Source organism: Dermacentor andersoni, chromosome 7 (assembly GCF_023375885.2).
Source record: "Dermacentor andersoni chromosome 7, qqDerAnde1_hic_scaffold, whole genome shotgun sequence".
NCBI classification, from domain to species: Eukaryota; Metazoa; Arthropoda; class Arachnida; order Ixodida; family Ixodidae; genus Dermacentor; species Dermacentor andersoni.
In genome coordinates this window covers 11,684,476-11,697,220 of record NC_092820.1, presented here as the reverse complement: position 1 = coordinate 11,697,220, position 12,745 = coordinate 11,684,476, and the positions used below count along the sequence as shown (strand labels likewise).

Here is a 12,745-nt window from a genome sequence, read left to right as displayed (position 1 = left end):
ATAGCAAGCTCAGTGGTATGAGGCCCGAACTTTGTCACAATTGAGATTCTCTCTCAACAGCTTGTAAGTCAACCTCAACTGTCCTGACATACTCTCATCCCGCGCACGATGCCTCAGTGTTGTGTTTCACCGCTTTAAAGAGTTCATTTTGGTTTGGATGAGGGACACCTGCATCTCGGCATCAGCCAACGCTGTTTTTTTGGGCCCAAGCTCCTTCAAAACGGCGGCAGCATGCTTCCTTTCCCGTTCATTCCTCAATGGGTAGGTCTTTTTTTTTCTCGTCCTCCTTCCGCTGCTCGTTTGCCCCACGGACCAATTGAAGCATCATTTTGATCAGTTGTGCAGTCAATGTCCGATTTTTCGAACTCCCTAGGGCCGAGAAAACGTCCGTAAAATCGGCCAGTTGGAAAAGAATGCATGTCTTTTACTGCCCTTAAGGACTCAAACCGCCACAGGCACATTCTTAAAAGCTCTGAAGGCCTATCGGTACACGTATTAGTCATATGGGTGCTCGGACTACTATGGTAGATACCGGGTGCACGCGTGTATAATTAAGGAATACATACTGTGTCCCGTGGCAATAGCACGTTCACACGCTTGTTATGCTTCACCGCAATAGTTTTGCGTATTCTTCAAAAAATAACATTACTGTGCAGAGGCGAAGCCGACTTTCGGGAACCAGCATTATGCAACGCACCATTCTTTCTGAGCTTCGAAGCCAATCGTGAGGACTACAAATGCGTAGTCGGTGCCATTGCTGAGAGCGGTGAATTCTTTCAATGAAAAACGCTGTACCCAACATCAAGAAGCTTAAGAGCGAACGCCAAAGCAGCTAGGCCTAGCATTGCCACAGGATCTGCGTGCGAGAGCGCCGGTTCGAGGCGGCGAGGTAATCAAAACGGCCGCCGTGGTGACTTTGATTAATGCTATTTCGGACCGGCGGTCCCGGCAAAGAACTCTGGAATATCGGACGAAGCACAAATTCCCTGAGTTTTTCCAGACTACTCAATATCCCTGAGAATTCCCAGTTTTCCCGGTTGGTTGACATCCTGCACGGTTCATCTCTCAGTTGCGCCTAAGCATCTAGGTGCAATGCTGGCTCATGATTGATTTATTTGTTTATTTATTTATTTAAAAATACTGCTGGCAGCAGTACTGCCACAACAGGAGAATGTTTTTTTAACATGAAGTGCTATGACAAAGAATTCACAAAGGCATTTACTGTTTCGTTATGTCTCGTATAGTGGGCGGTAGAACACTGGACTTTTGTTAACGGAGGTGTGGTATAGTGTCTCCCCCTGCCAGATCTCCGTGTTATCATACATTTATGTTTCGTAGTAGTCTAGCTAGATGGTGCACCCCCCTTCTTTCATGTGACGAGCTTGGACCCAATCAGGAGGAGTAATAAACGGCCGTGAGCCGGCCCAGTCCTTGTCCGGTTTTCATCGGGAGCAGTTGGCTCCGCATCTCCCTCTCTACGTCGGGCGCTCGCCGCACGTTCCCTGGTCGCTGGCCGCGGGCCCCCGCTTGCCTGCCGCTGCCGACACAACATCTTTTGGCGACGAGGATGGGATTCCCGCAGCGGTTCCGACCGAAGCCCCGGGAAACCAACGAGCTTCGCCCACCTCGAAGCGGTCAGCGGTGGCGACTGGACGGACGCGCGACGAGCGTCCGCGCTCGTCAGCACTCTCGGGCGTCAAGGACAACGAAAGTACTTTGCAGACGAGGAGCAGGAAGCAGCAAGGCAGTTAACTGGCGCAGCGTCACCGTCAAGCGAAGCAGCAAGGCAGTCGACCAGCGCAGCGTCAACGTCAAGCGATACGGTCCCGCCAGCGTCAGAGTTCCAGATACTCTTGCAGTGGCTTGACCGGCTGTTCGCCACGTCAGCAAATGTTCTGGCGGAGAGGCACGAATTCACCAGTCGAAGGCAGTTCGAGGGAGAAGGATTCCTGGAATTCGTGACCGCACTGAAGGAGAAGGCGGTACAGTGCAACTTCGGCACAACCTACAACGAGCGCATCCGAGACCAAATAATACATGGGGTAGCAAACGCCAGCGTTCGCGAAAAGTTATTAGCTCATGGCGAAACCCAGTCCCTGGACAAGGCAGAAGAAATTGGACGCTCTTTAGAAGCCTTGCATCGAGCGAACCGCACGTTCAGCTCCGAAAATGTACGAAGAATCGAGGCATCTCAACTTGGCGTTCCGTCGACGAACCAAGATGACAGACTTCTTCCGAGAAGCCGCCAAGATGACCGACTTCTTCCGAGAAGCCACCAAGAGGGCCGACTTTTTCCAAGAAACCGCCAAGATGGTCGACATTTCGCACATGGCTCCTCCGGGAACCGTGATGCATGCGATCGGTGTGGCAGCAGGAACCATATCGCGTCTTACAGGAATTGTCCAGCAAGAAATCGGCGATGCAATGCCTGCCACACATTGGGCCATTTTGCTTCGGTATGTCGAAAGACCCGAACAGCGGTGCAACACGTCTCTTCAGCAGAGACGCTGTTTACAACTTCCGCAGGGCAGCCGTCCGCGTCTGTCTTGACGGTAAGTGCTTTTGAAACTAAAAAAGATTTGGAAGTTCCGGTCGTAGTTAACGGCGTCTCCATGCGACTGCTGGTGGATACGGGAGCGTCCGTGTCATTCATGACGGCTGAAGATTTTAGAAATCACTTTGGTCGACAGCACAGGCTGTCACAAACAACAGTGAACTTGAAAAATTTCTCCAAGCAACGCATCGACATTCAAGGCCTGTTTCAAGCCACTGTCCAGTTTTTCAAAGGTCATGCTCTGTCACGTTCCATGTAATGACTACAGGAACATCACTGCTGGGTTTAGACGCCATCCAACGCTTGGGCATAGAGATTGACGGTACGTCGCTGACATGTCATCCACCATCGCTTCCTTTAGTACAGAGCCCCACAGGTGTGCCTCCAGGTTTTGATCACCTCTTCAGTGACGAGTTGGGTCTCGTCAACGACTTAGCGCACCGAATTCATCGGCAGCAAGATGCGAAACCAGTATCTTCAAAGTTGCGCCGACTACCCCTGGCTCTCCGTGACCAGGTCCCAAATGAATTGCGACGTCTCGAGGACTACGACGTCATCGAGCGCGTCGAGGCTTCTGAGTGGGTGTCTCCACTCGTGGTGGTGCGCAAGAAGGATGGAACCATGCGGCTCTGTGTAGATCTACGGGAACAGGACAGTCTTGTGCCTCAAGTTCAAGAAAGGGTCTTGCAGAAACAGTGGCAGACTAAACAGTACGTAGACAAACGTAGAGGTGCTCAGGCAACTTGTATCAAGGTGAGAGAGACCGTCAGAATAAGATTTAACAGGAAAGAATTTTTTAAGTACAGTAAACCTCGTACAGTTAAGGCCCAGATAGGACCATCTACTTTTCTACTCAGTGATGGGAAGACGTGGCATGTGTCTAAGTTAACCCTAGTGATAAAGGATCCAGCAGATAGTACATTGTGTACAAGTGACAGAGACTTTTTGTACTCATATTCAAACTTGGATAGTCATTCCGATGACTCGTCTGTAGTGCCATCGTCTTCTCATAGTTATAAGCATCAGCTAAGTAGTTCGTCTGACTTTATCACTTCCGAGTTTACACAGTCAGCAGTCGTCTCTGATTCCGTGGGGGAATCGGTAGCCTCCCAGGACTTGTTGGGACGTCGAGAGGAGCTTCCTGGGCAACCCTCTCCAGCTTTGAGCGACAACCACATTCAATTGTCCAACCAGGGGGAGGAAAATAGTAGTGGGACGACTGGGTCTTTAAAGTCGACCGATATGCGTCGCAACCCCCAAAGTTCTTCTGAGGTACGCACGCATCCTCATCGTGACAGAAAACAGCCTCCGTGGCACGATGATTGTTTCTTGAATGTAGAGCGTATTGCCGTCTTCGAAATGCCACGGCTAGGGGCCTCGCTGTGACATTTAGGAGACAGTTCACATGTTTCGTTAACACAGGTATAAAATGTGTTCCTTGTTGTGGTGCAGCGAGTCTTGTGCCGTGTTCCTTGTTGGATTTTGTCTTGAGTGACTGCCTGTGTTTTGGTGCCCCAAGTCTGGTGCGCGTGTGTGTGAACTTGAGCAGGGACGGACTGAATTTGTTGTGGACTTAAGTGCGCGTCTTGTGTGCTTACTTTGTTTCCAGGGAGGGGGGGATGATGTGGTATAGTGTCTCCCCCTGCCAGATCTCAGTGTTATCATACATTTATGTTTCGTAGTAGTCTAGCTAGATGGCGCACCCCCCTTCTGTCATGTGACGAGCTTGGACCCAATCAGGAGGTGTCATCTGGCATGTGAAGTCCTTTTTGGTAATAAACGGCTGCGAGCCGGCCCAGTCCTTGTTCGGTTTTCATCAGGAGCAGTTGGCTCCGTGTCTCCCTCTCTGCGTCGGGCGCTCGCCGCATGTTCGCTGGTCGCGGGCCCCCGCTTGCCTGCCGCTGCCGACACAACAGGAGGTTAACTGGGTTTATTAAGCATGTAGTACACAGGAATGGGTGTGGTTACGTGGAGGTACAGAGTAGAGTGTCTTTAGACGGGGCAGCGGCCGACCGGCAGGAGAGGAGCGGGAGACCCAGACGCACCTTGACATGTCTGCTCAGAGTTCATAGAGGAGGAGGGCTGCTACGACGGTGGGAGAGGAGGTTTCAGAAGGGGCGCGTGACCAGCACGTGCGGGATGGTGGCGCCATCTCTTGAGCTTTCTTGTAACATCCTTTTTTGGTGATAACCTTTCAACCGACAACAAAATCCTCGAACCTCTTGGGAAGTCTTGTGTTTCTTTAAGGTCTGATCGTGATGCGGTTTGCCTGATTTGTCCCGCTGGTATCCTCTTCTGGTTGCGGTGTGGTGTAGGGCTGTTTGTGTTGGCTTTTTTCGGCAGTCGCGGAAGGTCTTGGTCTGATAAATACTTGGTTCCTTCGCAGCATGCTTTCAACAACTTGAACTTCATACGACACAGCGCTTGTCTGTGGTATTTGTTTCCTTGTGTCCTCGTCTTTTTTTTGCGCTGTTTCACCTCAGTTCATACAACCTTTCGTCAATTCTTCTAGTTATTGTCCCTTTGACCCATGTCCTGCCTTTCAGTGGTCGAACTATGACACTTTGACCTTCGCTTAGGCTCGGCAAATCCTTGGCTTGTCTGTTGTAGTACAACGTTGCTTTTTGCCTTTTCACCTTTCTTTTCTCGCTCACGTCGGCAGCTTTTGGTTGCAGTAGCTCCGATGATGCTGGCAAAGTCGTTCTAGTGCGGCGACTCATGAGTAATTGCACTGGACTAGCGTTGAGTCCTTGCAGCGGAGTGTTTCTGTAATCAAGAAACGCCATTTGTGGATCTGAGTGGCTGTCTTCTGCTTTCTTGAGCAGCATTTTTGCCGTCTTTACGGCTGATTCAGTCATTCCATTGGAACGCGGGTATCCTGGGCTTGACGTTTTATGTTCGAAGTTCCAGCATTTCGAAAAGTTGTCGAATTCCTCACTGGTGAATTGTGGTCCGTTGTCGCTTATCAGGATTCTTGGTATTCGGTGTCTTGCAAAGTGAGATTTTAGTTTGAGTATTACCTGAGTGGAGGTCATTGATTTCAGTTGGTCCACTTCCTAAAGGTTGCTGTAGTAATCCAGTGTGATCAAGAAGTTATTTCCGTTCAATTCGAAAATGTCGCATCCAACTCGCTCCCATGGATAGCTTGGTTCTGGGTGAGAAGAGAGAGTTTGTCGTTGCTGGGAGTGTGCGTGCTTTTGACACACTTCGCACCCTGCGATGAGGTCTTTTAATTCTGCATTCATTCCTGGCCAAAAGACACATTCACGAGCGTGTCTTAGACAGCTCTCAATTCCAAGATGTGATGAGTGAAGCGTTGCGTTGATCTTACCTCTCAGAGAAATTGGTACGATTGGACGTAATCCTTTGAAAATGAAGTTGTCACTAACTGTAAGCTTATCTCTGTATGTGAAGTACATGCGCGTGTCTTAGGGTAGTTGACGCTTATCTTGTGGCCAACCTGACAAGATGATGGTTTTCAGTCTTTCCAGGGTTTCATTTCCAGGGTTTCTTTTCTCACAGGAAGGTAGTGCAAGATGTTGATGTTTTCAAGTTCTTGTTCATTGCTTTCGTTGGGAAGGAACGCACATGACATCATATCAGCCAAAAGTAATTCTTTGCCTGGTCTGTGCTCGATGACAATGTTATATCTTTGCATTTGAAGAATCATGCCTTGTAGTCGTCTTGGAACTTGATCCAATTGTTTCTTCAGCATCGCTTGTACTGGCTTGTAATCGCTGATGATCTTTGTTTCTCTTCCGAATGTATACTGGTGGAACTTGTTTAGTGCGAAGACGATAGCCAACATTTCCTTTTCAATATGTGCATATCGGATTTCTGTCGGTGTAAGTGCTCTGCTGGCGAATGAGATTGGCTGTCCGTCTTGAAGAAGAGCTGCTCCGAGTCCAAGATCGCTTGCATCACACTGAATTTCTAACTGCTCTCGTGAGTCGAAGTAGGCCAGAATTGGAGCTCTTGTCACAGCACATTTTGCCTTTTGAAATGCTTCTTCTTGCGGTTTTCCCCAGTGCCAGCGTGTATCCTTGACAGTGAGCTTTCTCAATGGCTCTAATACACGCGAAATTTTCGGCAGGAATCTGGAGAGATAGTTGATCATTCCGCAGAAGCGTTGTATTCCTTGGATGTCGACTGGCTTTGGCATTCGGTCAATTGCCTTGACTTTATTTGGATCAACTTTTAGTCCTTCTTTTGTCAATAGGTGTCCCAGGAAGACAGTTGAGGCTCTGAGCTGAGTTTTTTCTTTGTTGAGACGAATTCCGATTTGTCGGCATCTCTGGAGTAGACTCTCTAATTTCTTGTCATGATCTTTGACATCTTTTTCATTTTCGCCCACTCCATAGACAAGAATGTCGTCTGCAATGCAGAGAACTCTGCTAAGTCCTTCAAGTGCCACTTGAAGTCTTTTCTGAAAAATTTCGTTGCTTACCGCGAGTCCAAACGGCAGGCGGAGCCATCGATAACGACCTTTTGGTGTTTGAAATGTGGTCATAAAAGCTTGACTCATTATCGAGAGAACATTGCCAGTAGCCTTCTCACAAATCTAGTTTTGAGAAGATTTTTGCTTCGGCAATATCTGGTAGCACATTATCGAGGATGGGCAATGTGTGACGTTCTCGCTCGAGAGTCTTGTTCAGTGCTTGTGGGTCAATGCATATTCGCATTTCACCATTTTTCTTGGTTGCCACAAGCAATCTGCTCACCCACTGCGTTGGCTCTGCTACACTTTTAATGACACCTCTTTTTTCCAGGCTTGCCAATGTTTGTTCTAATTGCGGTTTCATGCTGACAGGCACTCTGCAACTTGTTATCGCTTTCGGAAGTGGCTTGGTCACCAAGTGTACTTTTCCAGGGAGTGCTCCTAGAGTGTCTCCAAAAACATCTGGGTATTTTTTCACTATGTGATGAGTGAAATTTTCTTTTGGAATTTCGTCGATTCCAGCCACAAGGTTGTATGTAGTCTATGGTTATCAGACCCATTTTCTCAGCTGTCGATCTTCCGATGAGAGGAGTGAAGTCATTTTTAACCACTTTGAATTCCACAGAATGTCTCTGTCTGTTTGCGGTTATAACATCTAGTTGCGCCTTGCCTGAACAGTGAACTTTGCTTCCATTCCACGTTCGCAGTGTTGTTGTGCACGGTTGTATTTGCTGTTGCCTGACGTGTCTAGCCAGGATGATGTCAACAGCTGCACCGCTGTCCGCCTGAAACTTTACTTGTGTTCCGTTCACTCTCAGAAATGTGTGAACTGAGCTTAGTTTGTGGCTTTGAACTGCCAGTATGTTTTCATCCCTGCCATCTACTGCCAGGCCAGCAATTACCTTGCTGCATGTTTGTTTCCAAGCTGGGCATGTTTCTCTTTTGCGCTCGTGGCTACCACTGCAATACCTGCATTTTGGTACGTTAGCTTTTTGTGGTTTTCCTTTCGCGCTTTTCGAGTTGGCATTGGTGCGATGGACGAGTTTCTTCACTGTGTGCACTGTCTCGCTGCTTGATGGAGTACCCTCTTTAAATGCCTTCATTTGAATTTTCGTTGCTTCGTGTGCTCGACACACCTTTTCAACCTACTCTAGGGTCGGATCATCTAACTTGAGAATGCCTGCACGGGCTTTTTTGTCATAGATACCACAGACAATCTGATCGCGGATCATTTTTTCTCTTTCGTTTCCGAATCCACAATCGCGCACTTTGAGTTTCAAATCTGTTACGAAGCTGTCGAACTGCTCTTCCTCCCATTGCATGCAAGTTCGGAACACGTATTGAGAGTACAGCTCGTTGTGCTTCGGTAGAAAATGCACGTCGAGGAGGCTGATGACATATGCATAGTTAAATTCTGGGTTTGGTCTTTCCTCAGTCGATCCCCCGAAGTCCAAAGTATTGTAGATATCAAGCAGTGAAGAACCACCGACGGTCAATAGAAGTGCTACTTGCCGGTCAGATGGTGCTTTCGCTGTGTTAGTTGCTTTGAGGTACAGCGTGAAGCTCTGCTTGAAGGCTTGCTATTGTTCCGCAGCGTTTCCTCTGAAGTCGAATTTCGCAGGTGCAGGAATCTTCTCCATTGCTGATGCACTGACGTTAGAACTAGTTCACTTCTGACACCATGTTTCGTTATGTCTCGTATAGTGGATGATAAAACACTGGACTTTTGTTAACGGAGGTTAACTGGGTTTATTAAGCATGGAGTACACAGGAATGGGTGTGGTTACGTGGAGGTACAGAGAGTTGAGTGTCTTGAGACGGGGCGGCAGCGGACCAGCTGGAGAGGAGCGGGAGAGCCAGACGCAACTTGATATGTCGTCTGCTCAGAGTTCATAGAGGAGGAGGGCTGTGGCGATGGTGGGGGCGGAGGTTTCAGAAGGGGCGCGTGGCCAGCACGTGCGGGATGGTGCGGTGGCGCCATCTCTTGAGCTTTCTTTTAACATTTACCTTTCTACAATCAACAACAGATGCTGGCAGACAGTACCACTCTTCAATTGTGAGTAAAAAAGAAGACTTCTGAAACAACTTCGTCTTCACAAAACATGGGCGGATAACATTCGAGTGTAATTCTAGATGACCTGTGTTGTGCACGGGAAAGATAAGCTTCGCGTGGCAGACCAGTTTCTGATAGATCAAATAAAGCATTTCTGGTCTTGCAATCTTTCGGCAGACACTGAGGGGCTCCAGATTCAGTTGCTGCAGCATATCGGCAACAGATGAAGAAGATTGACAGTCAGATACAATAAATCTAGCAACAAGGAGCTGAATTCGTTCTACTTGTGCAATATCTTTAACATAGTGTGGGTCCCACACTGCAGAAGCATACTCAAGGACTGGTCAAACTACAGTGCGGTATGCCTCAAGTTTAACACATGGCGGCGAGTTAATTTTCTGTGCAGAAAGCAAAGTTGATTAAATGCTGTTGTGCAAACATTCTTCACGCGCTTATTCCATTTTAAGTTTCTTGCGACAGTTAGTCCTAGACATCTGACAGACGCTACTGATTGAATAATTTTGTTAACAATGTAATACGTATGAGACAGTGGATTTTTCTTTGTGGTTATAGTCATAGCAACTGTTATATTTGCGAGTTGACGGATGTCTCACTCAGCATGCGTTCTCACTGTTGCAAGAATGCCAATGCATTGCGTGGCCGTCGGGTGCTTGAATACGCACTCGAACACAAGTAAGCTGCTGTAAGTATGCTGAGCAGAGCAGAGTAAGTATGCTGAGCAGAGGAATGCTGAACACATCTTTCCTGTCCCAGCTTTTACAGCGCATGCATGCACCGCAGCGCAGTAGGCAAGTGCCACGTGGATGAGCCAATGAACACAAAGCATGCGACCTGCACTTGGTGAAGCTGCAGAAGCTACATTTCAACAGCACAGTCACTTACCCATCAAGAGCTGTTTAGCAAATGCTTTATCGAAGTGACTATGTGTACTATACAAGCCGCAATAGCAGACAAAAACCAAAGGTAATGTTCAAAGGCAAGTTGTATTCAAGGGTGATATTCTCGAGCGATCGTTTCCAGTAGTGCATCATCTTCAACACATTTAGTGCGTCTCTACATCAGACGCGTCAGAGTAGACAAACGAAATTCTTTCAGACACAGCGTCAGAAATGAGAAGGAACTGCATGCTCCATTTATCATGAAGGAGAATGCAACATGGCGGCCATGGTGTAGATGCAGCAGTAAGCTGTGCAGGAATATAATGCCGCCAAAGCGAAATGGACGAGACTTTGTCACAGCCGCACTCTGGCCTGTCTGGCTGTGAGTTTACACACACTTAGCACTGAGCTCCTCTAGCTTGGTCATGCCGAGACTCAGCTACTCATCATCGTTTACTACAGATGGCGGTAGTTGTCTGATATGTCAACGAGTCCGGGGTTTTCAGAGTGCCAGGCAGCGGCCTGTAAAGTGGGATACATCATGCTGGAGACGCTAAGATCACTAAAATTTTACCCTGCTAGCTTTAAACGTGACCTGCTGCAGTGCGGTGAACAGTTGTTACCGCAGCGTAAACACAAAAGCGCGCGGCGGGAGAGTGCTTCTTTGTTTGTCATAGCAACACATGAAACATGCTCGTTTCAGTGAACCCAAACTGTATATACGCCAGCATGCTGCTGGTCAGCCAAGCTAGCATGCGATTCACCCTGTTCTAGCGGCTCCAGCGTGCGATAGGGCATGTTTTTTATTCCTGTGCCAGTCACACTAGGCTGTAGAGCATCCAATTTTTGCTGATGTAGTGCAACTGCACCATGCGTGGATTGCGTGCGCGTTAAGCCGGACTATATCCATGCCTTCAGCTTGGCCACTCCAATGCATTTTTCTTCGAGTGGAGGCAGAATGCATCGAGGCTCTGCTGTCTTACTTAGACAACCAGATAGAGAAAAGTAGCTGGACCCTGAGAATACTCTGCATTAAAAGAATATTGTAGGCAGGCGCCGGCATTGGCACAGCGCATGAAATAGCTAGCAAAGAATATAAACTCTGTGGCTAGCAGAGATGCAGGACATGTTTGCTGACGCCCGGAAACAGTATACAAGCAAGGAAAGCAGACAGCATGGGCGCTGCTTCTCTACAGTCTGCATAGTACATCACGTCTGGCAACTGTTAATGGCGGCATTTTTTTCAGTTTGGGTATAAAAAACAAATTTTCGCGAGTGTTTTGTTAAGTGCCCATTCGCATTTCAAGTGTAAAATTTTCTGTGGAGGCTGCTGTACATCTAAATTATCTGAAACGAGGCTTTTTACATAATCCATTTTTTTCATTGCAGTTGGCCTTTAAGTGTAAATAAATTGCCATACTTGTGTAAACTCGGATGGATTAATGGTTTTCGAATTGCCAGAATTGGAGGCAAGCTACAACTTCCTGTAAAAAAAGATATGCATGTTAGATTTCAGGTCATATGGTTCTTTCAAACTATAAAAAAAGACTGGTTGCACATTAGATATGGGGGCACTCTAAAGATGGGAAACTACTGCCAAATCAAGCAGAGGTGTGTTTGGAAAACTTTTCTGCCTCCTCTTTGAATTTGATCTGGGTGATAATTGGATAAATCCCATGGGTCTAATCAAGGGCAAGAGTTTACTTCCAAGTGGAGACAATGCATGCTCACCACACGCTAAGCATCAAAGGCAGGTTACCTTGGATAGCCCCACCTGAGAACCTTCTGGTGAGCCTCCTGCACAGACAAGAGCACAGCATTGGCAGCCATGTAGCACTGCAGCACAGCACTTGATTTTGAAGTGCAATGAGTGACATCAGTCACGGTAAATGACAGACACACCACACGGGACAATAGAGCGCAAACTACCAGTTGGTAGCTCTCTCATCCTGTGTGGTTTGTGTGTCTGTCATTTACCATGATTGGTGTCATTCAGCCAAGTTCAAAATGAATGAACACCAGCTAGCCCAGTCCACTCGAAACCTTTCTGTTCATCCACATGTTTTTGTTTACAGCCTGTCAACATGTCATACCAACAATGCCAATCCATCTGCAAACACATGGCTAAAAATATGTTCGATGTGCACTCTCAGTCAGGTCTTCTTAATTCGGCTACACTGTAGCCTATGCACCCAGGCAGACGTTATCGTTGCAAGCAGTAACTCGAAGAACAAGTGCAGTCTCTTGCAATCTCTATTTCTAACAGTGTGGAAAACATTTTTCACACATTAAGTTGTTTTCATTACACAGGCAGCCATTTAAAAGCAGAAGGAATTCTATAACTACATACAAAAAACAAAACAAAAAAAGATTAGCATGCATTGTGAAGAGGCCTTCATAAAAAGCAGGCAATTAAAAAGGAAGGGGAAAAAACATGCAGTAGCATTGCAGTACAGAGACCAACAATTTGTTTGTCTTTCACAAATACCCAAGAGCTTATTAGGTGAGGAAAAAGCCATGCTCACATCCCGATGCTTCCATACATTTCACTAATGACAACCAGAAAGTTAATTGAGGAATGTGTGATATAAAGGTTATAACATAGTCTGCTATTGCATCTGTCAGCCCCTTTCTTGATAGAGGAATGTGGTGACTTAGGATGTGGCATAAGACATTTGTGCATTGTAAGATCAGTATAGTTTACCAAATATCACCAGCATGCAGTAGTCCATATAGGACACAGCAGATGAAGTGGCAATCTTGCCGGCGTTCACTGTTGAAGACACCACGGCACTCTCACG

The 12,745-nt window shown here is 47.2% G+C and overlaps 1 protein-coding gene across 2 annotated transcripts in view; it reads right to left on the bottom strand.

Annotated features, from left to right (window-relative positions):
* Positions 1-12,745, bottom strand: part of brun (trafficking protein particle complex subunit brun) — a 642,817-nt gene that overhangs the window by 203,011 nt on the left and 427,061 nt on the right. For both annotated transcript variants that reach the window (XM_072289153.1, XM_072289154.1), the window contains exon 17: positions 11,704-11,741. In XM_072289153.1, coding sequence (XP_072145254.1) covers positions 11,704-11,741 — 38 coding nt within the window. The remainder of the gene's footprint in view (positions 1-11,703; positions 11,742-12,745) is intronic.